Source organism: Tasmannia lanceolata, unplaced genomic scaffold, assembly GCF_043159265.1.
Source record: "Tasmannia lanceolata isolate RefF3 unplaced genomic scaffold, GAP_Taslan_0.1 ptg000023l, whole genome shotgun sequence".
In the NCBI taxonomy this organism is placed as follows: Eukaryota; Viridiplantae; Streptophyta; class Magnoliopsida; order Canellales; family Winteraceae; genus Tasmannia; species Tasmannia lanceolata.
In genome coordinates, this window is record NW_027518700.1 from 1,217,760 (window position 1) to 1,239,896 (window position 22,137).

The 22,137-nt window shown below is 37.5% G+C and overlaps 2 protein-coding genes, 1 long non-coding RNA gene and 1 other non-coding gene across 10 annotated transcripts; 1 reads left to right on the top strand and 3 right to left on the bottom strand.

The window, feature by feature from the left end:
* Positions 1-471: 471 nt before the first annotated feature.
* Positions 472-7,498, bottom strand: LOC143856229 (E3 ubiquitin-protein ligase RGLG2-like). Of its 2 annotated transcripts, none has more exons than XM_077366379.1 (12): positions 7,314-7,498; positions 5,972-6,212; positions 3,696-3,780; positions 2,972-3,112; positions 2,743-2,856; positions 2,563-2,660; positions 2,141-2,220; positions 1,942-2,047; positions 1,722-1,849; positions 1,458-1,632; positions 902-958; positions 472-826 (listed from the first exon to the last, which is right to left on the bottom strand). In XM_077366379.1, exons 2-12 carry the CDS (start codon positions 6,149-6,151, stop codon positions 746-748), a joined length of 1,245 nt encoding a protein of 414 aa, XP_077222494.1. In that variant the 5' UTR covers positions 6,152-6,212; positions 7,314-7,498; the 3' UTR covers positions 472-745. The 2 variants fall into 2 exon arrangements, with proteins under 2 accessions (XP_077222494.1, XP_077222495.1); XM_077366380.1 differs by lacking the exon at positions 7,314-7,498 and adding an exon at positions 6,301-7,298.
* A 3,115-nt stretch (positions 7,499-10,613) lies between these two features.
* Positions 10,614-16,643, bottom strand: LOC143856196 (uncharacterized). 3 transcript variants are annotated; one of them, XM_077366322.1, is made up of 13 exons: positions 16,388-16,641; positions 15,863-15,976; positions 14,733-14,843; positions 14,580-14,642; positions 14,350-14,463; positions 13,984-14,133; positions 13,471-13,548; positions 12,908-13,129; positions 12,729-12,815; positions 12,035-12,154; positions 11,406-11,498; positions 10,936-11,197; positions 10,614-10,841 (listed from the first exon to the last, which is right to left on the bottom strand). In XM_077366322.1, the coding sequence occupies exons 1-12, from the start codon at positions 16,517-16,519 to the stop codon at positions 11,138-11,140; spliced, it is 1,344 nt and encodes a 447-aa protein (XP_077222437.1). In that variant the 5' UTR covers positions 16,520-16,641; the 3' UTR covers positions 10,614-10,841; positions 10,936-11,137. The 3 variants fall into 3 exon arrangements, with proteins under 3 accessions (XP_077222437.1, XP_077222436.1, XP_077222435.1); XM_077366321.1 differs by having other exon boundaries at positions 11,007-11,197; positions 14,580-14,843; positions 16,388-16,643; XM_077366320.1 differs by having other exon boundaries at positions 14,580-14,843; positions 16,388-16,643.
* Positions 15,455-15,572, bottom strand: LOC143856840 (5S ribosomal RNA). Its single transcript, XR_013238384.1, has one exon. It is a non-coding gene; the product is annotated as a 5S ribosomal RNA (ribosomal RNA).
* A 315-nt stretch (positions 16,644-16,958) lies between the features above and the next one.
* LOC143856728 (uncharacterized) lies at positions 16,959-21,842 on the top strand. 4 transcript variants are annotated; one of them, XR_013238323.1, is made up of 4 exons: positions 16,963-17,132; positions 17,991-18,028; positions 19,541-19,710; positions 19,804-21,092. It is a non-coding gene; the product is annotated as an uncharacterized LOC143856728 (long non-coding RNA). The 4 variants fall into 4 exon arrangements; XR_013238325.1 differs by adding an exon at positions 21,445-21,842 and having other exon boundaries at positions 16,982-17,132; positions 19,541-20,969; XR_013238324.1 differs by adding an exon at positions 21,452-21,841 and having other exon boundaries at positions 16,982-17,132; positions 19,541-20,969.
* The last annotated feature ends 295 nt before the right edge of the window (positions 21,843-22,137 follow it).

Consider the following 22,137-nt stretch of genomic DNA (forward strand, 5'->3'; position numbering starts at 1 on the left):
TTCCCTATACGCAGTTTGCCTCGGATTTTCCCCCTAATGATATGGAACTGAAACTAGACATTGGGATCCTAATGGTGGAACTGAGCGAATGTGCATGATAGTCTCAAGCTAAGGAACTTAGCTTCGTTAATTTGTTTTGGAAAATTGATGGATGGTTTTTGGAAGTTGAAACATAGAAAAAGAAGCAGAATGAATCTTAGGTAATAGTTTATATGGATGATACACTTGGGAAATTTTAATTTTGCTTTTTGAAGAAAGAACGGATTGGTGGGAAGCCCGGGTGGGGTCTTAATACTGGAAGAGATATGGGTGCAGGGGTGATAGTCCCACTACTACTTTGGTAAGTCAGGGTATGCCCTAATTTGCCCTCAGAGATGCTATGTAATGTTACTAGGGACCTCTTGTCCCCTTTGTATCTTTCATGGTATCAATAAATATACGTCGCATTTCAAAAAAAAAATCAAATTCAAATTCCAAAAAAACATGCATAATGCCACTCCATAACATTGGTGATAAATAACAATTCCCCTTTCATTTGTGCAAATATTTGCACTCAATTAGAAATAATAAAAAAGGCTGGAGCCCTAAGATAGACACCTTTATAAAGGCAACTATTTACAGTAATAATTAGAATCACAGAGGACACCAGAAAGAGTACTTGTTTATGAGATAATCCTCTGCATACCCTTGACCAGAGCATGCCATTAGAGACCGGAAACTTTGACTCCTGTTAGGCTTCATGGAATTAATACAGTCGTATCCTCATGCTTATATGGCATCGACAAATGGGGCAAAGCTGCAGTTCTCTCCCACATTCATAACATGTCTGAAAATGGAGATGTTAGTTATGGTGCACTTGGACAAAGAACTGGAACAGATAAATTAAACTATGCCTCTCTACCTGATGTCCACATCCAAATGTGAGGTCCTTGGCGCTCCAGAGGCACACCGGGCATGTCTGTTTAGCAATGAGTCATCATCACCTTAGTAGCTCATATATTAGGATGTACAATGGAGAGTACACCAAGGAACAAATTTTTACTGCTTTGCTGACTTTCAGAGATTTGAAAACATGTTTAATATTTTTAGTTCAAACTCCCATCTCTAGTGTACTAATGATCTAGCATTACATTTTGTTATAATATTCACTAATAATTAACTAATAAAAATGAAGAAAAATAAAAGCACATGTGCCCTGACAAGTTAAGTGGGCTCAAAAAATCAACGCATTAGCAAAATGTTCTTCCCTCCCCAGGGTAATCCTAAAATAGCAAACTCAGAACATTCAATCAAGATTTAATAAACCAAAAACATAACTAGATCTTGTGTCATTGGCTCTCAATAAGGTCTATTGATTATGAGTGCTTCTAGTATTCAAGTAATTTGGTTCCAAGCAGTAACAAGACCTAAACACACCAAAAAGATTCAAAATCTGGGATTAGTTAAAAAGAATATACCTGATTATTGTGTAAAACATTTTCAGGATGAGGTTGATTGTATGAAAGATCTCCATGCGAAGGAGCATAGGAAACACTATAAATGTCAGAACCGCGTCCAAAGCTGCTTGATTGTGAGTATCTCGAACTGGTCGGCGGAGGGAGAGGAACCCTTCCTTGAGTCCCCCTCCGGCGGCTGCAAAAAGTAAATGAAAGGAACCATTTCTCACCATATGAAAAATAACATCAATCTTAAGCCATGCGTGATAAAGCCCACGTTAATACCCCAACAGTTGGAGCTGTAATGTTGCTTTGAACTGTGATGGTATTTCCATCAATGCTGCTAGAGCAAACTCCGTCTCCTTCTTGACATTGGGGATATTTCTAGCCATGATCTCCGTAAAATTCACAAACTGTGTTTCACAAAAATAATTATGGTTTTGAATTATGAATGTAATCTAAACAAAACTTAGTTTCATAAGTTTTCCATGCTATGATTTATAACCTGGAAATTATCAAATGCCCGGTCAGGTATATTGTCATCAAATTGCCGCATCATGTCCCAGGGTCCATCACCAACACCAACCAAAACAATTGATAAGGGGTATTCACTACACAAAGGGAATTATTTATCAGAAATCCCAAGAGGTAAAGACACTTCAAAGATCATCAAAATACTTCATCATGCTGCATGGAATGATTACCTAGCTTTGACTATCGCATTAATAGTATCCTGCTCTTGTCGACTGAAATGGACACTCTCCGCATCAACATTTTGTGTCACCTTTGTCACGATAACATAGAATCAGCTTTGACAGTTATCTTAAAAGAAAAAGGTATAGAGGAGTTCTAGTAGCAAGAGAACCTGAACCTCAAGTAAATAAGTACAAGACATTAAATAGCAATGGAATAAAAATTCTTCTATATACAGATTTATCAGTATTTTCATTAAATAGCAATGGAATCTAAAATTCTTCTATATACAGATTTATCAGTATTTTCATTAAATAGCAATGGAATCTAAAATTCTTCTATATTGGGGTTTTGTCAGAATTTTCCCTTTCATAGCAAAATGACATTATTTTCATGATATTTGATAAAAAAAATGGAGATATGTGTGACTGACCTGTCCATCTGCGATTATCAGAAGAACATGATATAGACCGCCACTGTCCTCAACAATGCGAATGGCCGTTTCAATTATCGGAGCAAAGGATGTGGGTCCTGCCACAGCGAGCAACCAAGTATGGCCCAGGACGCATGGAAAAGACTAACAAAATCAGAGTACTAGACACATTATACCAACCAGATAGCTTAATATGTGGAACTAGTTCCCTATACCGCATTAGTGCTTCCTCAAAGCCATTGCACAACCTCTCATTTGGATAGAAACTGAAAACTTCTTTGTCATGGGTTGATGCTGCAAGATTAAGAAATTGAAGATGATACATTCCATAGTCAGATCTAGAGATTTACAATATTTTTCAAAAAATTAGGCATGTTAAATGAGATGATAATATAGACGTGTTACTAACCATCCCCAAATCCGAAACAAGGGATGAGGTTATCCTCGTCAAAAGCTGAAAGGGTCCTTCCAATAATGGACATTGCCTGTTCGTATGGGTTTAGAATATCACCAATGTGATGTAAACACCGATGGTTGAAAGATCTTGAACCTAATGACAAGGTAAATTGATGATAAATGCCTTTGACGACCCAGATGAGCAAAGCGGCACAAAATAACTATCTAGTATATGACCACCAATAGACTATAATCATGTTCAAGTCAAATAAAGGCCATTTTACAGGCTTATTTGTTTGTTTATTTACTGTCTGGAAAACTACAACAATTACATTCTTGGCCGATGTCCACCTGTAATATAGAACTGCACTTCATCATGCAAAGAGAAGAACATAATAATTATTATTATCCATCTTTATTCACATTGAAAGTGATTGCCTAGTAACGGTCATCCTTAAGAAGCTGAGAATTAGATATCACCTAGTTAAGCTTTGTGACGAGTAAAATTTGCTTGCTCATGAAATATTGGTCACATGAGCCAAGCAATAAAATTATGCATGAAATATATTGTGACTTAATCCAAGCAATACTTATTTGCACGAAATATTTTGTCACTCTAGCCAAGCAATAATATTATGCATGGATTTATTTCTTCTATTTAAAGGAATTATGAAGAGGGATCCTGCAAATTAACTTTAAGAAATAAGAGACCATCAAGCCAAGATTTGTGACTGCACCTTTCCATTCATTGCTCTTTGTAAAATCAATTCCGACAATGAGATTAGAAGATTCAAGACCAGCACTAGCAAGAGCATCTGTTACCTAGGATACAAGCAAGAAAACAAAAATAGTCATATGCATGGATGAATACTTATATGTATATGCAGTGAAATCTATGCTAAACAGAGGCAGGTTTCATATGTTAAAGGAGGTTGGCTCAGCCTTCAAAATAAAGTGTTTGATCGTGTCAAATGACTCGAATCTCTGCATAAGAGGTCAATCTCACCAATAATCTGCAAAAATAGCAATGAGGATAACCAAAAAGTAGGATGACATCTTTTGCCGATATGCTTAACTTATTTAGTAACTAGCAAAGTTTATCAGTATAGCCATCATCAATTCCATTTCCATTTCCACATGCATAAGAACTATGTACTTTGCTTAAACTTTTTCTTACTATCAGCAAAACATGTATGTGTCTGCATTCCAGAAAGTGTTTAAATTCTTCATATTTGATACCAGTAATAGCAAACCGGTGTGATATTACTCTCAGTACTCAGAATAACCTTAGTATGATATCTTCTGCCAATACGAAAAAGATATTTAGTAACTCGCCATACCCATTATCACTTCCAAATGCATAATAACAATGCACTTTGCTTCAACTTCTTCTTACAATAACAAGGAATGTTTATATGTGCATGCCTAAAATAAAGCTTAAGTTTTGTCTTGCAACTGGATTGCCAATCATTTGAACAGTAAGCAGGCCATCAATTACATGGCAACCTAAAGCAGCACATGACAATCCAAATGAAGATTTAAGGGTATGATATCTTTTCTAGATTATCAGTGGAAGGCTATCTTGACTGGTGCTTTGAGGCTTTACCCAACTACTTTTGAAGTGTTCCTCCATCCATTAAGTATTTCTTCCATGTTGGGTTTATGGATTGTTTCTTTATCCTGATCAACTAGAGTCTCATGAACACAAAGGAGAGGAAACAAAAGAATTTGGCAGCCTAGATTCCTAAAATGTAGGTGAAGGTGATTAAATCTAGGTTAATTTACGCAGAAATGTCCAACTGACCAACTCCCACACATAGATCAATGAATGATTTCAGAACCCACATGGTGTCATACAACTCTTGGAAGAAGGAAGGGAGTTTCTGGGAAATAAAAGCATTGGGGCTCAGGACTATGTTACTCCTGCCATGGAAAAATTATTAACTAGATATTTGGTATGTCCCTATTGTTTCTCACTGTTGGGACCCAGGTAGAACCCACATTTAATGGCTAGCTGTTAAGGGGAGGGTGCTCAAGTCCTTATAAGTCCTTCCACATCAATTCACTTTTCAGATTTGGAATCTTTTGCTTTCACGTGTAACCGGACCAGGTAGAACTCACCCTTAAAATATAGCCGTTAAGGGGAGCCAAGTCGTCCTTCCACATCAATTCACTTTTCAGATGTGGAATCTTTTGCTTTCACGTGTAACCCCCAACAATCTCCCCTCCACGTGGAAGCAACGTGGGAACTATGAGATCTCTCCCCTCCCCCCCCCCCCCCAACAGGGATTTTCTCCATCCTCGAGGGTACACCAGGGTTACCATGCCTCAGCTCTGATGCCACTTGTTGGGACCTGAGTAGAACTCATCCTTAATAGCTAGCCATTAAGGGGAGGGTTCCCAATTCCTTATAAGCCCTTCGACGTCCATTCACTTCCCCAATGTGGGATCTTTTGCTTTCGCTTGGAACCCCCAACACTCACATTTCTGAGAGAATTTAGAACGAAAATATGGAGTCGTTTGTAATTCCAGGGTTGGATCGTTTTGAGCTGCTACAGATTTACAGTAAGTGGAAAAATATGATTGTAATTTGGGCAGCACAATACAAACTTACATTTAGCTTCTCTTTACAATTTTCAGTGCCCCAAAAATTCTGTAAATTTTCATGGCAATTTCATTCTGTTCAATATTTTGTTTTTATCATATAATAACAAACATAACCAACACAAGTCCTCCCAAAGAGGACAAAGTGGAGATCCTAGAATCATGAAGAGTACAAGTAACCGAGTTAACAACAATTATGTTTGAACTGAATTGATTGAATCATCATCTAGAAAATGCTCTATTTTGTCTGTTCTGGCAAGTATACATGACTTAGGAAGTACCATAAATTTCTGAACTTCAAGATTTAAGAAATGCTCTGAACTTCAAGATTTAAGAAATGCACAGACAAGCAATGTCCACATAAGAAGTTACAGTTGTGTCAAAAAGATTTTCATGAGTTCTATTATACCTGCTCAAGCGAGATGTAATTGTCAGCAATCCTTGAATACCTACTTTCAAATCTGGGTATGTTGGGTTCTACATAGTTCCCAAAGTAAGAACGGTGGGGTGAAGCACCCAATGATGATGAATGCCCATAATCAAATGAGGGATGCTGGTGACTATACGGCGTAGAATGTCTGCCTCCCATAATCACTAGTGAACTTTCTAACTTTCCTCCACTGATAAAAACTTTTGATCACAACCTAAACCTGCACATAATTCCACGTCAACTTACAGTGGACATGATGCCAAGGGAGCAAACATTTAGCCAAGAAAAACCTTATGAAAACAACTTACACAGCTTCACATGGATGAGTGAAATGGAAATTCTCTATTTGTGGTCTTTTATATATTTTCTGCTGGAGGGTGGCATCGAAATGAAGTTCAAACAAGTGGCGTCAACATCGTGACCCTTTTGTCCTAAATCCTAACCTCTAGGACATCAGAGTCCCTTATGGGTTTAGAAAACCAATGAATGGCTGGGAATTTCTCAAAAAAACTGGTCCGCATTAGATAAGGCAGAATGGAACCAAAAGCGTAATGGGGAACTTAATCAAACCAACCAACAGACAAATGGGAAAAACACTCACGAGCTTGCAGAAATGATGACTTATCTTTGAAAACCTGATGAAGCCCAAAAAACTATATGGCATAGGAGGGGCTTTATTTCAGAAGGTCAAAGATAACTAATCTCCAAACCTAGTGATGTTGATCTGTATTGCTTCTAAGAAGAGCATTTTCATTTACTCCTTGTGACAGTAGCTCTTGCACCATTTTAAGGAAAACACTAAGTAGAGAACAATTCATATATTTATCATAAAAGAAAAGAAGAAGAAAAAGGTTTTGCATTATACTAAAACATAACAGAATAAATATTGATCTTGCAATGATATAATAATTGAGGATGGATAGTTCTAAGTCTATGTTATTTGGACATGAGAACCCAGGGACAGAAACATCAAGGACACAATACAGTAATCTCAGGCATGACCAAACACTAAAGGATTTGAGGTACCCACATGTGTCTGTATTATCTAAAGCATAGATTATACAGAAAGAAAAGTGTCTATTTACAAGAATTCTAGAAGAGTATGGTAATAATACGTAGAGAAATATGTGATTTTCGAAAGGGATCCTAACACAGCCACAAATAATGAACATGAGCGCAGTTCAATTCTTCTTCAGAAAACAACTTAAGATTTACAGTTTCTAAACATAGACCTACCCAGAAATCCAAATCAAGCAATCAAAATTTCTTTTCAAGCATCAATGCAATTGAAAATTCAGAGTAAAAAGTTAGCAAAACATACTCTCACTTCAACCTCTGAAATCAATGGAATTTGAGAAAATCAGAGAAAGATGAGTGAATCAGAATGAAAATAAAAGCTCAAATCACTCACAATTTATAAAAACCAAAATTCCCAAAACCCTAAATAGACTTTTTCAAAGAAGAAAACACCAAGAAACTGCAGGAAAAAAAAAAAAATTCCAAATTTCACTTTTTCGATATTGCCGCGTTGAAAATTGAAACTCCAAATGAAAGTTCTCAGAAATTACGAAAATCGAAGTTTCTCCGAAAATGTATGAAAAGAAGAAAAAATCAAAGTCAAGTCAAGAATTTTCAAACTTATATAGAGTTTATTCGGATCTGAATTTCGGATTTTTTTTTTTTTATATACTGAGAAGGAAATTAAATAAGAAATAAGTGACAGTGAGTTTAGCAAGTGAGTAGAAAATGCAAGGAAGGTATCTTTGTCGGAAGAGATAAAAGCACAAAATCTCACAGTCAAAGTCAAGATTTCGTCAAAATCTACGCAAATTTCTACAGGAAGAAGTTTCGTTGTTATAACTTATATCTTGTCTTATTATTATATCTCATATATGGGTTTCAATGTAAACACAAGAGAGAAAAAGGAAATAAAGCGGCTTTTAGTAGGGGTGGCAAAATTGGCCGAACCGAACCGGAACCGAGCCAAAACCGAACCGAAAATTCGGTTTCGGTTTTTAAATTTCGGTTCGGTTCGGTTTGAGGATCAAACCGATGATTATGAGTAAGGGGGGCAAAATTAGCGGAACCGAACCGAAAATTCGGTTTCGGTTTGTAAACCCGAACCAATTCAAATTTCGGTTCGGTTTGGTTTGGGGGTCGAACCGAACCGAAACCGAACCATTGCCACCCCTAGCTGTTAGACTGCGATTTCTATGGGCGAATGATAAATTTGCACTTCCTGTAGGATAATTCGCCCATCAATATACGTTACAGTCTCCACATCAATATATGTTACAGGGGTGCGAATTATCCAACGTGGGTATCTGAAAGTCTACAAAATGTTTCCAAGAAATGGGGCGGAAAAAAAAAAAAAAAAAAAAAGGCGGCATTTTAGTGTTTGAAGTGTCATTTCGGAGGGGACATGTTTCCGCGTCAAGTCTCCTTGTAGGAGAATGATGCTGATATTCGCACCATCATATTTTGATAATCGCACGAACTTACCTTGTCTTCCTTTATTTTTGTTTCCTTTTTCGTAGTTAAGCTGAGATCGAGCCTCCGACCTCTAACCAATTGAGATAGAGGCTCAAGCCCAATTAACCTAGCTTGTCTTTTATTACCCAACCAAGGTTTATTAGATTCCCAAATAAGAATAATGATATGGAAACCGAGAACGGAACCAAGAGTGGAACCGAACAAAATAGCCAATCCCCAGCTTAGCAGTCTTTCCCTTGATTTTTGGCTTTTTGATTCCTTAAATCGGCAAAAATACCTCTCCTATGCCATGTGGGGTGGGGGTGATTTCTTCGGTTCCACTCTCGGGTTCCCAATAAGTTTTTAGAAGCCAATTTAAAAAGAAAATACAAGGTGGGTTAGTGCTAGTATCAAAATATGCTAGTGCCAATATCAGTAAATCAGCCTTATTTAAATGTGTGGATTGTAAATGGACATAGAAAAGACTTCTTAGGTGTAGACGCAATGCTAAAAGTAGGGGTGTCGATGCACGCAGAATGTGAACAACACAAACGTGAACGACTCACGACTCGTCGATACGCACAGAACACAAACGACTCTCAGGGTCAACAGACCGTCAGACTCAAGCTCAAGTCAGACGACAAAATGACACAACAACGAATGCAAGGGATAGTGGAATTAAAGAGAAAGACGCGCTTGGGGAGATGAATTTATTATTTCCTTAATCGGGAGAAAAGCTACAGCTACAAAAAAAAAGTAAAAGTAGAGTGATGGAAAGTAATGATAAAATGCTAATAGCCAGTCCAGATGAAATGAAACTCGGCAAAACTCGATCTTTTATGACGGTTGACGGACTAAACTCCAAAATGGGTGTAACAATCTTATAACCCAATTGGATGATCAAGTGAAATCTGCCCTGGTTTGCTCGACCCCTCACCTAGTTGATGATTGGTTGGATTGAGTGCCACGTGAGTCCCAGAGTCGAACAGCTTGTGTTTCCAGGTATGGTCCAAAAGCACTATTCTAAATTTTATCAAAATTTGAAGATTATAAAAACGCTAAGTGGAATTGAATTGTCCGAATCCAAACACTACCAAACGCTTCGGATTCGGGTATGGGCCCACATTATTTGGATGATCCAAAGCGTTCATTTGATAGGTCCTGACATAGGTAGAGTGTGCCCAAAAAATCAACTCCATCGGATCATCCTAACCCTTCAATCTATGGACGAACCTTCAGCTGAGGGGGCCTACCTTAAACAAATTGAAACTACAGGGGTGTATTTGTCACGTTTTAAACTATAGGGGTGGAAGTGGATGTGTCAGAAACTAGAGGGGTGTGTCAATGTAATTTTCCCAAATATTATTATGTATACAGAGAATTTATATGATGGGTGGCCGGGAAAACACGTGAAGTCTAAAAAAGTAGGTACGGCCCACTTTTTTTTATGATCCCAACCGTTCATCTGTTGGGGCACAACGTAAATAGGTTGTACCCCAAAAATCATTTCCATAGGATGATCCTAACCCTCCGATCTGAATTGATCTGAAAATGGAGATTTCCAAAAATCATTGTGCCAGGTTTTTTTTGTTCCCGGGAGTTATGTGGGAGAAAAAAATACCCTGGGAGATAGGTGGGAAAAAAAAAAGTCCTGGAAGTATCCTGGTAAAATAAAAATCCCATGTTTGGTTATGTGGGAGAAAAAAATACCCTGGGAGATATGGTGGGAAAAAAAAAACCTTTGTTTTGGTTGCTTGAACTGTTGGGTAGAAAAAAATTCTTCTCAAGCTTATTTTTGGTTCCTGAGTTTATTTTTGTTCCTGGGGTTATCTTAGGATGGGATGAAAAGGCAATCATTACAAAAGTGGGATTAAAAAATTCACCCCACAAGTAATCATTACAAGAGTGGGATTAAAATAAACCTAGTGCTAAAAGGCAACCAAACATGGGATGGGACCAAAATTTAACTTACTCTCCCACAAAACTCCCAGGAACAAAAAAAACCCGACAACCAAACCGAGCTGAATCTTCTACAGATCAGAGGGCTAGGATATACATTCCATAAACACTTATGAATTCACGAATTAAACAGAGCCTCATCACAATCAGTAATGTGTCACCTCTAAGCACCAACAAAATCGACAATGAATGGATGCAAGCCAATTCACAAATTAGTAAAGTAAAGGAATAATAGGAATCGGAGTACATTCATAGTTTAGCTAAATCAAACCTATATGAAAAGTTTCTTTAGAGAACTTCAATGTTAGAAGCAGTGGATGGCTGCAAGATAATCATCTCATTCATCAACTCCGCCTCCAGCCTCAGTTCTAGCAGATTGAAGAATTTAATCGGCATATCGCTCTGATGTAATCACATCCTAATGGGACAAAAAAAGAAAATTAGTTCATAATGAGGTTCCTAAAAGATGCTTGACAGAGAAAAAAAAACGTATGAAAAGAGCTGTGCCACACCCTGTCAAGATCATAACACGAGCCACAGTAGAAAGAAACAATAACAACCACCAATGATGAGACACTCTTACGCATCAAAACTCTGCTGAGAAGAGATAAGGCAGCAACATAATCTTCCTTTTTCTGGAGCAACAACCTTGAGGTCTGCAAAGAACACCATATGGGGAGCACAATCCTAAATTTTTCTTGGCATCCCCTAAATTTATATGGATTTCAAAACCTCCCCTAAAACCAGCCCCCATTGAGTCCAGTGGGTGCCACCCTGCATCAATAAATTCAAACAAAAAATGTTTTCTGAGGCTAAACTAAACTTGTAAGAACCCCTGACACACTTCAGAATTTCACAATTCCTAGAAAGTATGGGTCTTAAAAATTGCTTGTTCTCTGCATTCTGTTACTTATGATACCTTTGATTCCACTGCTACTTATGATACTTAGCGGAAGAAAAGCAACAAGAAGCCATTACACACCTGACAGAACACTGAAAATGGCTCCCTCAGCGGGCCATCACATGAGAGCTCACTTGTACTCCCGTCAATGAAGGTTCCGTGAGCAAAGACCACCTGGTCCATACCAAATAATTTCATGGTTTATATGAGTCGATTTTAAAAGCTTTACAATATTAGGTTTTCATTGTGATTATCCTTTAATTGTGGTTCCAAGAAAAACAATTGCTTTAAAGGTGAAAAGCGGGGTGAGGCATTCTTTAAGAGATCCTTCCTCTATGGGACAACAACTTCAGGACCTCCACGCCCCTCCTTTGGTGTGATGGATGGGAGCTGCAACAATACAAGGGAGGTGCAGAGCAGTTTGCAGACATGTTTTATAGCAAAACTTATTCACGCAAGTGCCGGAAAGGGACACAAAACTCTGTCACTATGACCGCATGAGGATAATCCGTGCTAGTGGTCTCTGGTATCATCCACATGTTTTTAGTCTAGTTTTTGTTCATGCTTTTATAGGGACTAGTAAAAAATGCAGGTACAGTGCACGTGCGACTAAAGCAGGGTATTCATCTTTAGATCAAACCAGATAGATATCATTCAAAAAAATAAAAATAAAAAAGGCGCATAAATGGATAAAACTAGAATGGCCAAACCTCTGACGCATATCCAGGAGTTGAACCTGCAATTGGTCTGATAAAAGAACCAACTGGGCCGCTTCTTTGGACAGCCTCACAAAAAGCTAAGAGGAGCTCTCGGCTTCCAAGCTGCACTGCCTGAGGCAACATAGCAATCCATTAGCTTCTTCTTTGAATAAACCAATCAAGATTCAAGAACACAAACCAAACTAAAAAGTTGGTCTTTTGATTTCCATGTGCGACTCAACCAAGCCCTTCATTGACTCTATCCATCTTCTATAAAAAGATAGAGTTTGAGTCGTTAATTAGCTCCTGGCTAAATCAAGCCATCTCAGCCGAGCCTTGAGTCCATCTATGAATTTTTGCTGAAAAAAATCTGCTTTTAGGATTGAGATAGATCCTCGAAAAAATGATAAACAAAGATGTCCTTACAGCGTACATCTAAAATAAGATATTAAGGATATTGTCTTATTTTGGTTTATAGGAATATAAGAAATGGATATATACCGTTCAAAAAAAGAAAAGAAATGATATATAACTAGATAAATTGAAATGCATTAGAACTATATCATAAACAGTAGATAAATAATATCAAAAAACAAAGAAAGATAGAAAATTATAGGTTTTATTTCCTAATAGCTGTCGCCAATGCACGTGTATGCCATATTCTTTTAGTATTAGTTACCTATTTACAAAGAATTAGAGCGCGGACCTGTACTGTATCATGACGAGGAATTCGAGGAAGTGGTTGCACCTTATATCCCTTGGATGCCATCACCTCAGCAATGAGAAAGCTTCCCTGAACACAGAAAATAAAAACGCGTTCAATGCCACGATCAAAGATAGACACAGAAAGACTCGTGGCGCCCTCAACATGTGGAACACTATCACCTTGACTGCTTCCCCGACCATTTGAGGTGAAAGAAACAACCCTTGAAAAATTGCTCGCATTATATCACCAGGGGTTGATCCACAGTCAACCCCAAGACCTGGTGCCGAAAGACGGGCCGCTGCAGCTTCCACCCATTGCTTCCTCCCCGCAACATATCCACCACAAGGTGCGAGTGTTCCACCTGGATTTTTTATCAAACTCCCCGCAATTAAATCTGCGCCCTGCCAAACATTAACAAGATCCAGTCATACCTTCCACCAGACGAGGGTGGGCATAGTATTTTCATCATGGCTGTATAAATTATAAAACAGCAATAGATTCTTGAAAAAAACTGTTTTGTTACCCAAACATAATGCATCTTCTAAATGCAACCTTTTAAACTGATTTTTCTGTTTTTGTTAACAGAACAGGAAAAAAAGAAATAAACGCTAAATGTGAAATACATTATACATCTACTTTTGTACATAACCATTCAAAAAAAATCAACTTTTGTAAATAGACCATTTAAACCCATTTCCTAAATGACCCATTCAACTATTAACCTATTATTCCTGCCACATACCACCATAGGAGGCTCCATGCTTTCCACAAATTCACCATAACAATTATCTACCATGACCATGCAATCTGGATTTTGCATCTGCATACATCAGCAAGTTGTCAGTTATAATCAATGCATGACAATGTCAATTAAATTAACCTAACTTGAGAATGAATAGGATCAAGATTATTATTTTTTTGAATGGTAGGATCAAGTTAAGAGGGTGATTAGATCATTTTACTAATCAAACAAAGCACGACTGAGTACTCAAAATACCCCCACATCTCATAAAACTTGGATGAATCAGGTTAAGTAGATTTAACTTGAGCCCTCATCAAGTCCATGTCAAGAATGTCAGTTAAATAATCTATGTAATGGGTAACTAAAATATAAAATTGTCATAGCTATTAAACCTTTTTCTTAATTCACAAATGGTTAACTTAATTCAACAAGGGGCAGCTAGTTCCATACTTTCACAAGTGATAAATGATAACAGACTGACCCAGCTTTGTTTAGAATGTATGTTAGACATACCTTAATCATCTCTATTGCCTTACCAATTTCCTTTATACTTAAACTTCGGCGCCACGAATAACCGCATGACCTCTGTATTAGGGCACATTTTGTTTGGGGTCTCAGTGTGGCAGCAAGTTCATCCCAGTTAACCCCACCATCTTCAGCCAGCTGAATAAGCACCTTATCAGAAACATGGCAGACAAGATGTAGGTAGTGATATATTCGCCCCTTTTTTTACTTGGGACAGCCCCCTCTAGTGTATCTTTCATGTGGGGTCCATTACTCTTTTACACTAGTGGGGGTGTCCCAAGTAGAAAAATGGGGTAATATATCATTCCAAATTTTAAAACATCTAAATAAAATCGAGTGTGGCAAATAATTAACTGGAACTTCTCGGTATGTTACTCCAAAGTCTTTAAGAGAACCAAGCCCAGGTGTGTCTCTAATTCCGATAACTTCCTCTAAGGTGTCATAAGGAGGACCAGCAACTGCTAAAAGCTGATAACCAAATCAGTCCAGACAATATTCTAGAATACAATAAGGTAGCAAACATGATATACCTACAGTTGATTGATATTCCATTTACCAATAACACATAAAAAGTTATAGCTCACCTCATCCCCGGGCCTTAGGAAAGCAAATAAAGCACAAGAGATGGCATGAGTGCCAGAGAAAAACTGCAGCAGAAAAATAAAATAGGTGTCATCGGTAGAACTTACATTCTCTAGACTACTAATGAAATACATAATATTATAGCTGTTAAAAACCTGTGCCCGAACTATAGCCGATTCAGCCCCAACAATTTCTGCAAAAGCTTTGTCCAGTGCCTCACGCCCCCCAGGTTCATCATGACCATAGCCAGTGGATCCACCGAAATGCTGATCAAATAAAATTAAGGGGACTACCAATAGCAATATTTTTATTTTTTTAAAAGCAACTTATTCTTTAAGACTTCTGATCAAGAACAATAGATCACAGCTATGACAGTATAGTTCAGCAGCTGGGCAACCAGGGACTTAGTTTTATGCATGGCAAGGAAAGATAGATATGTGTTAACCCCAGGTTAAAAAACTTGAATCTTGACTCAGACTAAAGGAGGGCTCCCATCCAAGTTGACTTGAGACTCCATCGAATAATAAACTCAGTTTTGGTGTTTTCAGGTACTCAATCAAGGTATTCTGTATCCGATTGCGATTTCAAGTACTCAGTTGAGCATTTTGAGTATCTGTAGCAGTCAGGCAGGTTTTTCAAGTATTTGGACGAATCTTATAGATGCAAAATATCTCCTTAACTCAACTAAAGTCTTGATTGAGGTTGAGCCAACTTGCCAACATATCCTCACATATTGTTTGAGCCTCAATCCATATATCCTCCATTCCACAAGACCCAAAATCAGAAGATCATGGTTATTTTTAACACCAGCATACATAACTGGGTCCATGCAACTTGGTTAAGTATCTTTTTTTTAATGGTACAAAGGAAAAATATAGGGGTGCAACACGAGGACTTCCCAGGAGGTCACCCACCCTCGTACTACTCTCGCCCAAGCATGCTTAACTTCGGAGTTCTGATGGGATCCAGTGCATTTGTGCTGGTTGATCGCACCCTACTTGGTAAGTATCTTATTCAAAGATACCTACCACATTGAAACTTCTAATAGCTAAATTAAACTTGGGCTAGTGAAATCTGTTTTTTTTTTTTTTTTGGATGGCCTAGTGAAATCTGCTTTAATGAGCTTAAATCCGATCCCTACTATTTCAAACTTCAATTAGTATGTTCTGTCAAATGCAGGAGAAACACATTCTTAAAGAGAATATGAACTGTAGAGAAATTTCAAAACATATTGATCAGCAAAATTTCATCTTGAAAATACGACTCAGCAAAAATTCTGACTTACATGAGATCCAACTCTAGCATTCTGATAAGCTTTAAGAACACGGGTTGTATTGTGGGCTACCAAGTTATCAATAACTCTGAATTCTGAATACAATGAATCAACTGCTTTTGCCACCTGGATTCCCACTTTTATTAAAGTTAGAACAGAAAATATAATGGTTTTATAGTTTCACATTGTAAAGAAGGAATAGCAATTTAGGATTTACAGTATTGTTTCAAAGACTAGCATTATGGTGCTTAAGAAAAATGGAATTAGGGTTTTGAAGATATACTGAAATAAAGTGTGTTTTGCAACATAAATTAGGGTTTTGAAGCTTGAAATTCGATGGGGGGATTTACTTTTATATAGTTTAGGGTTTAGGGTTTCAAACACGAAAATGGGATTAGGGTTTTAAATTGTGTTTTGCAACATAAATTAGGGTTTTGAAGCTTGAAATTCGCTTTGGGCTTTAATTTTATATAGATTAGGGTTTAGGGTTTCAAAAAAGAATGTGGAATTAGGGTTTTGAGGAATAAGCTGAGGTACCTCAGGAACGAAGGGTTGATGAAGTGGGACTGAGATTTGAGCTCTCGATCGAACTGAGATCGAATTCCTGTAAGGTCTAGCAAGGCCTCGGTGCGTAGGATAAGAGGGGGTGGCGCAGGATAAGGCCCACATTTTAGAAAAAAGAGCTGTGTAGACTTGTAGTGTAAGTTGTAAGTTTGTAACTAGTGTTCGCGGGACTGAAAGGTTTTAGATTTCTGTATTTTCCTACGGAATATTTTTTGACAACGATAAATTAGCACTCTGGGTGGGATAATTCGCACCACTTTAAAGGATTGTATGGAGGCAGACTTTAACGCTATTGAAGGTCAATTGACAGTTCACGTTATCCTACTGGGGGTGCGAATTTATCATCGCCCATTCTTTTTCATGACCAAAATAACTCTAGATTTTAATAGAATAGAATAAATGATAAATGCGCCCATTTTCATCACATGGGACACCCAACTGCAGTGTACGTGGCAATCAAATCCGTTGAATCCTGCTGCTGGGTGTCCCAAGTGATGAAAAAGGGGTGCATTTATCATTTCCCTTCCCAAAAAGCTCTCACAGTCCGATTAAAGAACAAAAGACAGCTAGGTTTGTGCAAATATCAAAATAGGGTTGTGCTGATATCATTTCCCAACATCCATACTATTTTATCTGAGCGGAGTTCATTTTCTCCTCTTTAGCGGATTCAGTGCTTGAAAACCCTAGCCCCAAGTCTCTTCGATGAGAAGAACCCTAGGTATTTCTTTTCTTTCCTTTTTCATGTTTCATTTCTCTCCGAATTTACGTTTTTTCTCTATGGTTTGGCGCAACCAGCGAACACGGAAACCTTAGCTTTTCCCTTAGGCTCTGTTCACTTGCGTTCCCGGAAAAGCAAATCCCTGGAAACAGACTCCTTTTTGCTTGACAAGACATAATTCTGGTGTTCACTTGCTTTCCTGAGAAATTAACAAGCCTGGGTGGCATATGTCAAATAATGACATGGAATTGCCAAAAATGACGTGGAAATGTCTCTTTTCTCACTAGTGTGGGAAACCAAATCCCATTATTTTGGTCGGATTTGCTTTCCCGGGAAAACTAGTGATAAAAGGTGGGCAAGCAGTTTCTCGGGAAACATTTTCCTGCATAGATCCTGCGCACGTGAACAGGCGCGGGAAACCTTTTCCTACACAGTTTTCCTGGATTTCTTTTCCTAATGCCACATCAGAATCCCGGGAAATCTTTTCTTTTCCTTTCCCTGGAAAACAAGTGAACAGAGCCTTAACAGATGCAATTAAAACCTGTTTATATCTTATAGTTGCAAAAATAATTCTTTTGCTTCTTTTTTCTAGCATTTGTTCAATATAGGGTTTCCTTCTCTGGTTTTTTGTTTTCCTTTTAGTATAGGGTTTCCTTCTCTGGTTTTTTATTTTCCTTGGAAATTTCAACCATTATAACGATCCATCTATGAGAAAAAACAGCTTGGCTTATCATCTACAGGATAATTTTTGTGCCATTATGTTATAACATCAAATACAGTGTGGATTATTTAGCATTGCTTATTACAATGTGAATTCTCTTGGAAAAGTTCATGAATTCCTCTTTCGTATTTTCCTAGGACCGTGCCCTAACGTTCACGAACAAGTTGAAAGAGAGGTAGTTATGTTTCAATTTTACTATTTTAGCATATTCTTGGATTTGAATTCTATTAGTAGAGTCTTTTTGTACCTTATTCAATTTATTTTTATTTTTTGCATTTTTTCTTGTTATTATGAATCTTTTTTGCGAATTTCCAATGCTTCCATAGTGGCTTTAAAAGTTCATCTGCTTGCTGCACATGGTCTCTGTGCGGTTCATCTTCTTGGATCACACACAACGGCTGCTATTTATTGAAATGTATGATTTATTTTTTTGATTAGCCTTTTATGTTGGTCTATCGAATTTGATGAAATCTGCTGCTTTAGCATGAAAAAGCTATTCACCAAGACATGCTCAATCTAAGATGATGCCATATGACTGTTAACACTAAAACAATTAAAAACATGTATTAAAATCGTAATTTCTTTCTGAAATCTTATATTCTTTTAGCTTAAAATTGTAATTCTCCTATAGCTCTGGCGGAAGACTTATTCATTATTACTTGAAGGATTGGGTACCCTACCTAGGAGGAGTTACAGGAGATGATCATGGCCATAGAAAAAAGGGACTCACAAATCCGAGTTAAATTTGTTTTCTTTTGAATTTTAGTTATACACTAAAGTTTTTCTTAAGCATCAGTGCACAGAGGAAGTTCTCAGTCCTTTTCTTTTATTTTCCTTTTTATCATTTCATGTTACTTTGTTGGTTCTCTTTTCTGCCGCACTTGGTGATTTTTGTTGTAATTTGAGTGGAATCTACTTGAATTGTGTTCATCCATAGAACCATTCAGTTTTTTCCCTCAAAACAAATGACTCATGGCCAGGTCTCGGCTAAAACCGAATCTTCATCATCACTCCATTATTCATTAGTCTTCTGACTTTTCAACAACCAAAATTTCCGGCCGTCAAGTACGTCTTTGTTTGATTGGTGTAGGAAAGTTTTCTTCTGACGTAAAATGGGCTTAAACCCAATTTTATGCACAATCGTAATAGAAGAATTGAGTATTTCAGAATAGATCAAAGAACATCAGAATTCAACATCACTTGATTAGAGCTTTGACTAAGCCATGTTGCAGAAAAGTTGATTAGTTTAGGAGGGTGTTGGGAGTTTGAGATTGTGATGGTAAGGGAATAGTAAGGGTGTGGGTTGACACTTTAGACGTGAGTAGACTTCCTTATTTTATCTTTTCCTTTCCCTTCATATTTTTAATACCATGCTTCTAGGTTTCTAATTCTCTCTTACATGCAAAGCATTATACCTTATGCCCACATTTAAATCAAAAGTCACTATCATCCTAGCATTTGCATCACTATTCAACACACTAAAGTAGGCATCGGTTTTCGTCTTCTTTTTTTTTCCTTTTCTCTGCCTCAGCAGCATTTAGTTTTCATGTATTGTTTGTTTTTTTGTAATCTTGCTTTTCTAGGCATTCCAGTGGTAAGAAATTTTCGGTGCTTATCATAATTTAGCATTTCTTTTTCTTTTTCCATACATGGGGGGTTGATTTAAGATGTACATTGCTTAAGACAGAGTCACAGAGGAGTCAGCTAAGGAGAATTTGCGTGAAAACTTCCATTCCAGTAGGAATATTAAAAAATAAACTGGTTTTGGACTGCCATGCCTTTGTTGCTAACCCTAAAGAAGGAGGCTTTGGAAGGAAACTGTGCGTGTGGGCTGAAGGTCACAGATGAGGGTCACAGGTGAAGTTATTTTCAAGAAAGAACACTTAAATTACATGATTGATAAATGCTATTGCTTGTTACGTGCTCTGCTTGATGCTGTTGTCATTGCAGTTGTAACTTGTAAGGTGGTTTCTGCTTTCATGAAATCATCTGACTCCCTGGTAAGAAAACTGGTGTAACACATAGTTTCACCCTCTCATACAGAGGGTTGTTCTCAAAGTTCCCTTGACCAATCAGTTTGAGAAAAAAAGTTGAATTACATCTACTTGGACGATTGAGGTCCAATGATCTTGAAGAAGCAATTCTTCGAATAGCTTATTGCCTTTCTGTCTACTCCGCATGAATTTTTATAACGGAGTCACTAGAATTTTTTCCATGGGGTAAATTAGTAAAGCCACTTTAAGGACGACTTCAAAGGTTGCTTTTTCTTACATGGTCGTTTCTTGTTTCTGTACTTTGACATCCATGCAATGCTAACATCAGGCTTGATTATAAAATGTGCCATTAGCTACATGCAAATTTGTAGTTGAACTCTAGCCAAATTCCAGAATATGGCTCCCATGAAACATATGGAATATATACTGATGCAGTTTCTCATATTTCTTTAAAGAAAAGAGACGTTGATGCGGCTTTTGGTAGTATCAAATTGGCACTGTTCCTTAACTTTGTGTTTTGAATCATTCTGCAAGATTATGGGAGAACTAGGTATGGATGGTTGATGGGGCCCGTTGTGGCTCAGATCTATAAGATCTATAATGACCCCCCTGGATGTATTGGTAGAACTCAAGATATTGTTGGCGGTAGATGAATGTGGAGATGCTATAATGACTAGGATAAGATAAAACTGGGATATGGGTATTGTTATCAATGGTACTAAGGATTGGAGGTCTTCCTCTCCAGACACCAACATAAAAGTGCCCGGCGTGGCTGTTGAGGAAGCCATGGCGGTCGCGCCCACGGGCAATGGATGGTTGTGTGTCCCTTCATATGTTGTTATGAGTATTGACATGTCCTCTAGACATCTCTGCACCTATTCATAACAAGAAGAGAAGAAGAATAAGATGGCCATAATGGGATCTTAATTGATGAAGAGGCTTTCACTACCAGTAAAGACAGTGCTTTCTTTGGATCCACGAAGAGAAAATAAAATGGGCGTTGCACTCAATAAAGTTCAAAGAAATTGGTGAAGAAAAGCCAATTGAAGTGTATGGTATGGGCTTATTTCTTGAGACTGATTGGAGACTATCAATATTCCACCTCTTGTCGAGTTTGTAAATGTAAGCATTTCTTAGTTTTGGATTTTTTTGTCATTGAAATTACTATTAGTGAACAAAAAGAAGTCCGCTGGAGAGATCTCAATAGATATCTATGATATCAAAAAATCTTGATATTTGCTTGGATTTTTTCAGGATAAAACAATTATTTTTCATTTATTTTTAATATTTAGAAAATAAGCTATCTTCTTAAAAAAATTGGACAGTATTCATTTAAATCACTGCCATTCATATAAACTACTGGCATGCCAGTCTTCTGTGGTAGTGATAGTGTTTGTGATTAGTTCTATTGTCCCAAGATCATAACCACAATATGATTCAAGACAAAAACTATTGATGCTTTGATGCTTGTATGTTTATCTTGGAATCACATATATGAATTAATCATTATTTAGTTAATTAATGAGCTTATGGTGTCAGTCATGTTTTGTATGCGATGTTTATTAGTGTTATCTAATATGGATTATGGCCTTTCAAGGTGACAGATTGTTGGATGACACAATGGAGTAAAAGTCACAGCATTTGGAGTCTTTGGAGAACCAATACTTCCTTGATGGAAATAAGAAATTGCATTGCACTCTGACAACTTTTTTCTAGCTCAATGTGGAGTTTTTGGAGTAGTTGCAACAACACCTTGTGAATGTATCTAACTCCTCAATTTTCACAAGGCTATTGGGCTCCCCATATTTGTTTTATGTTTACATGGGTGCTGGCCGGCCTTGCCCGGCCCATAAACACTATGAAAGTATCTGATGAAGTTTTGTGTTGTAAAGTAAATATGTTTTTTGCAGTTTTATGTTGTAAAATATCTAAGTCGCACACGTGGAATGCACTTGCCCTTTTACTAGTTGCAATAATAGGAGGTTGTTTGGGACAACCTTGACACGAACGTGTCATCGTTTCCAATTGTAGGCAATGTCAGGCACTTTTCATTTTGGATTTTGAATCCAAAACTTTGGATTTTCATAATCGATTTTGATTCCAAAATTTCGCTAGGCTAAAAATTTGACTCGTAATTCGGAATTGTCTCCAGAATTTTACAATTATTTGGAGAATTTTGAGACAATGGCCAGAAAGGGACTATCCCAATAATACAGGGTCAATTTGGCAGCCTTCTATAGTTGTATAGTAGTGATAAATTAAAACTATAAGGGTCACATCAACGGTTATT

Excerpts from the sequence above, each read along its gene's own strand:
- LOC143856196 (XM_077366321.1), bottom strand. The coding sequence starts at position 16,519 with ATGTGGGCCTTATCCTGCGCCACCCCCTCTTATCCTACGCACCGAGGC. Across the intron at positions 13,130-13,470 it reads GCATGGAGCCTCCTATGGTG|GGCGCAGATTTAATTGCGGG; the intron begins GTATGTGGCAGG and ends AATGTTTGGCAG. Across the intron at positions 11,198-11,405 it reads CATTTTCAGTGTTCTGTCAG|GGTGGCACCCACTGGACTCA; the intron begins GTGTGTAATGGC and ends TTATTGATGCAG.
- LOC143856229 (XM_077366379.1), bottom strand. The coding sequence starts at position 6,151 with ATGGGAGGCAGACATTCTACGCCGTATAGTCACCAGCATCCCTCATTT. Across the intron at positions 2,857-2,971 it reads TTGTTTCGGATTTGGGGATG|CATCAACCCATGACAAAGAA; the intron begins GTTAGTAACACG and ends TTAATCTTGCAG. Across the intron at positions 2,661-2,742 it reads TCCACATATTAAGCTATCTG|GACCCACATCCTTTGCTCCG; the intron begins GTTGGTATAATG and ends TCGCTGTGGCAG.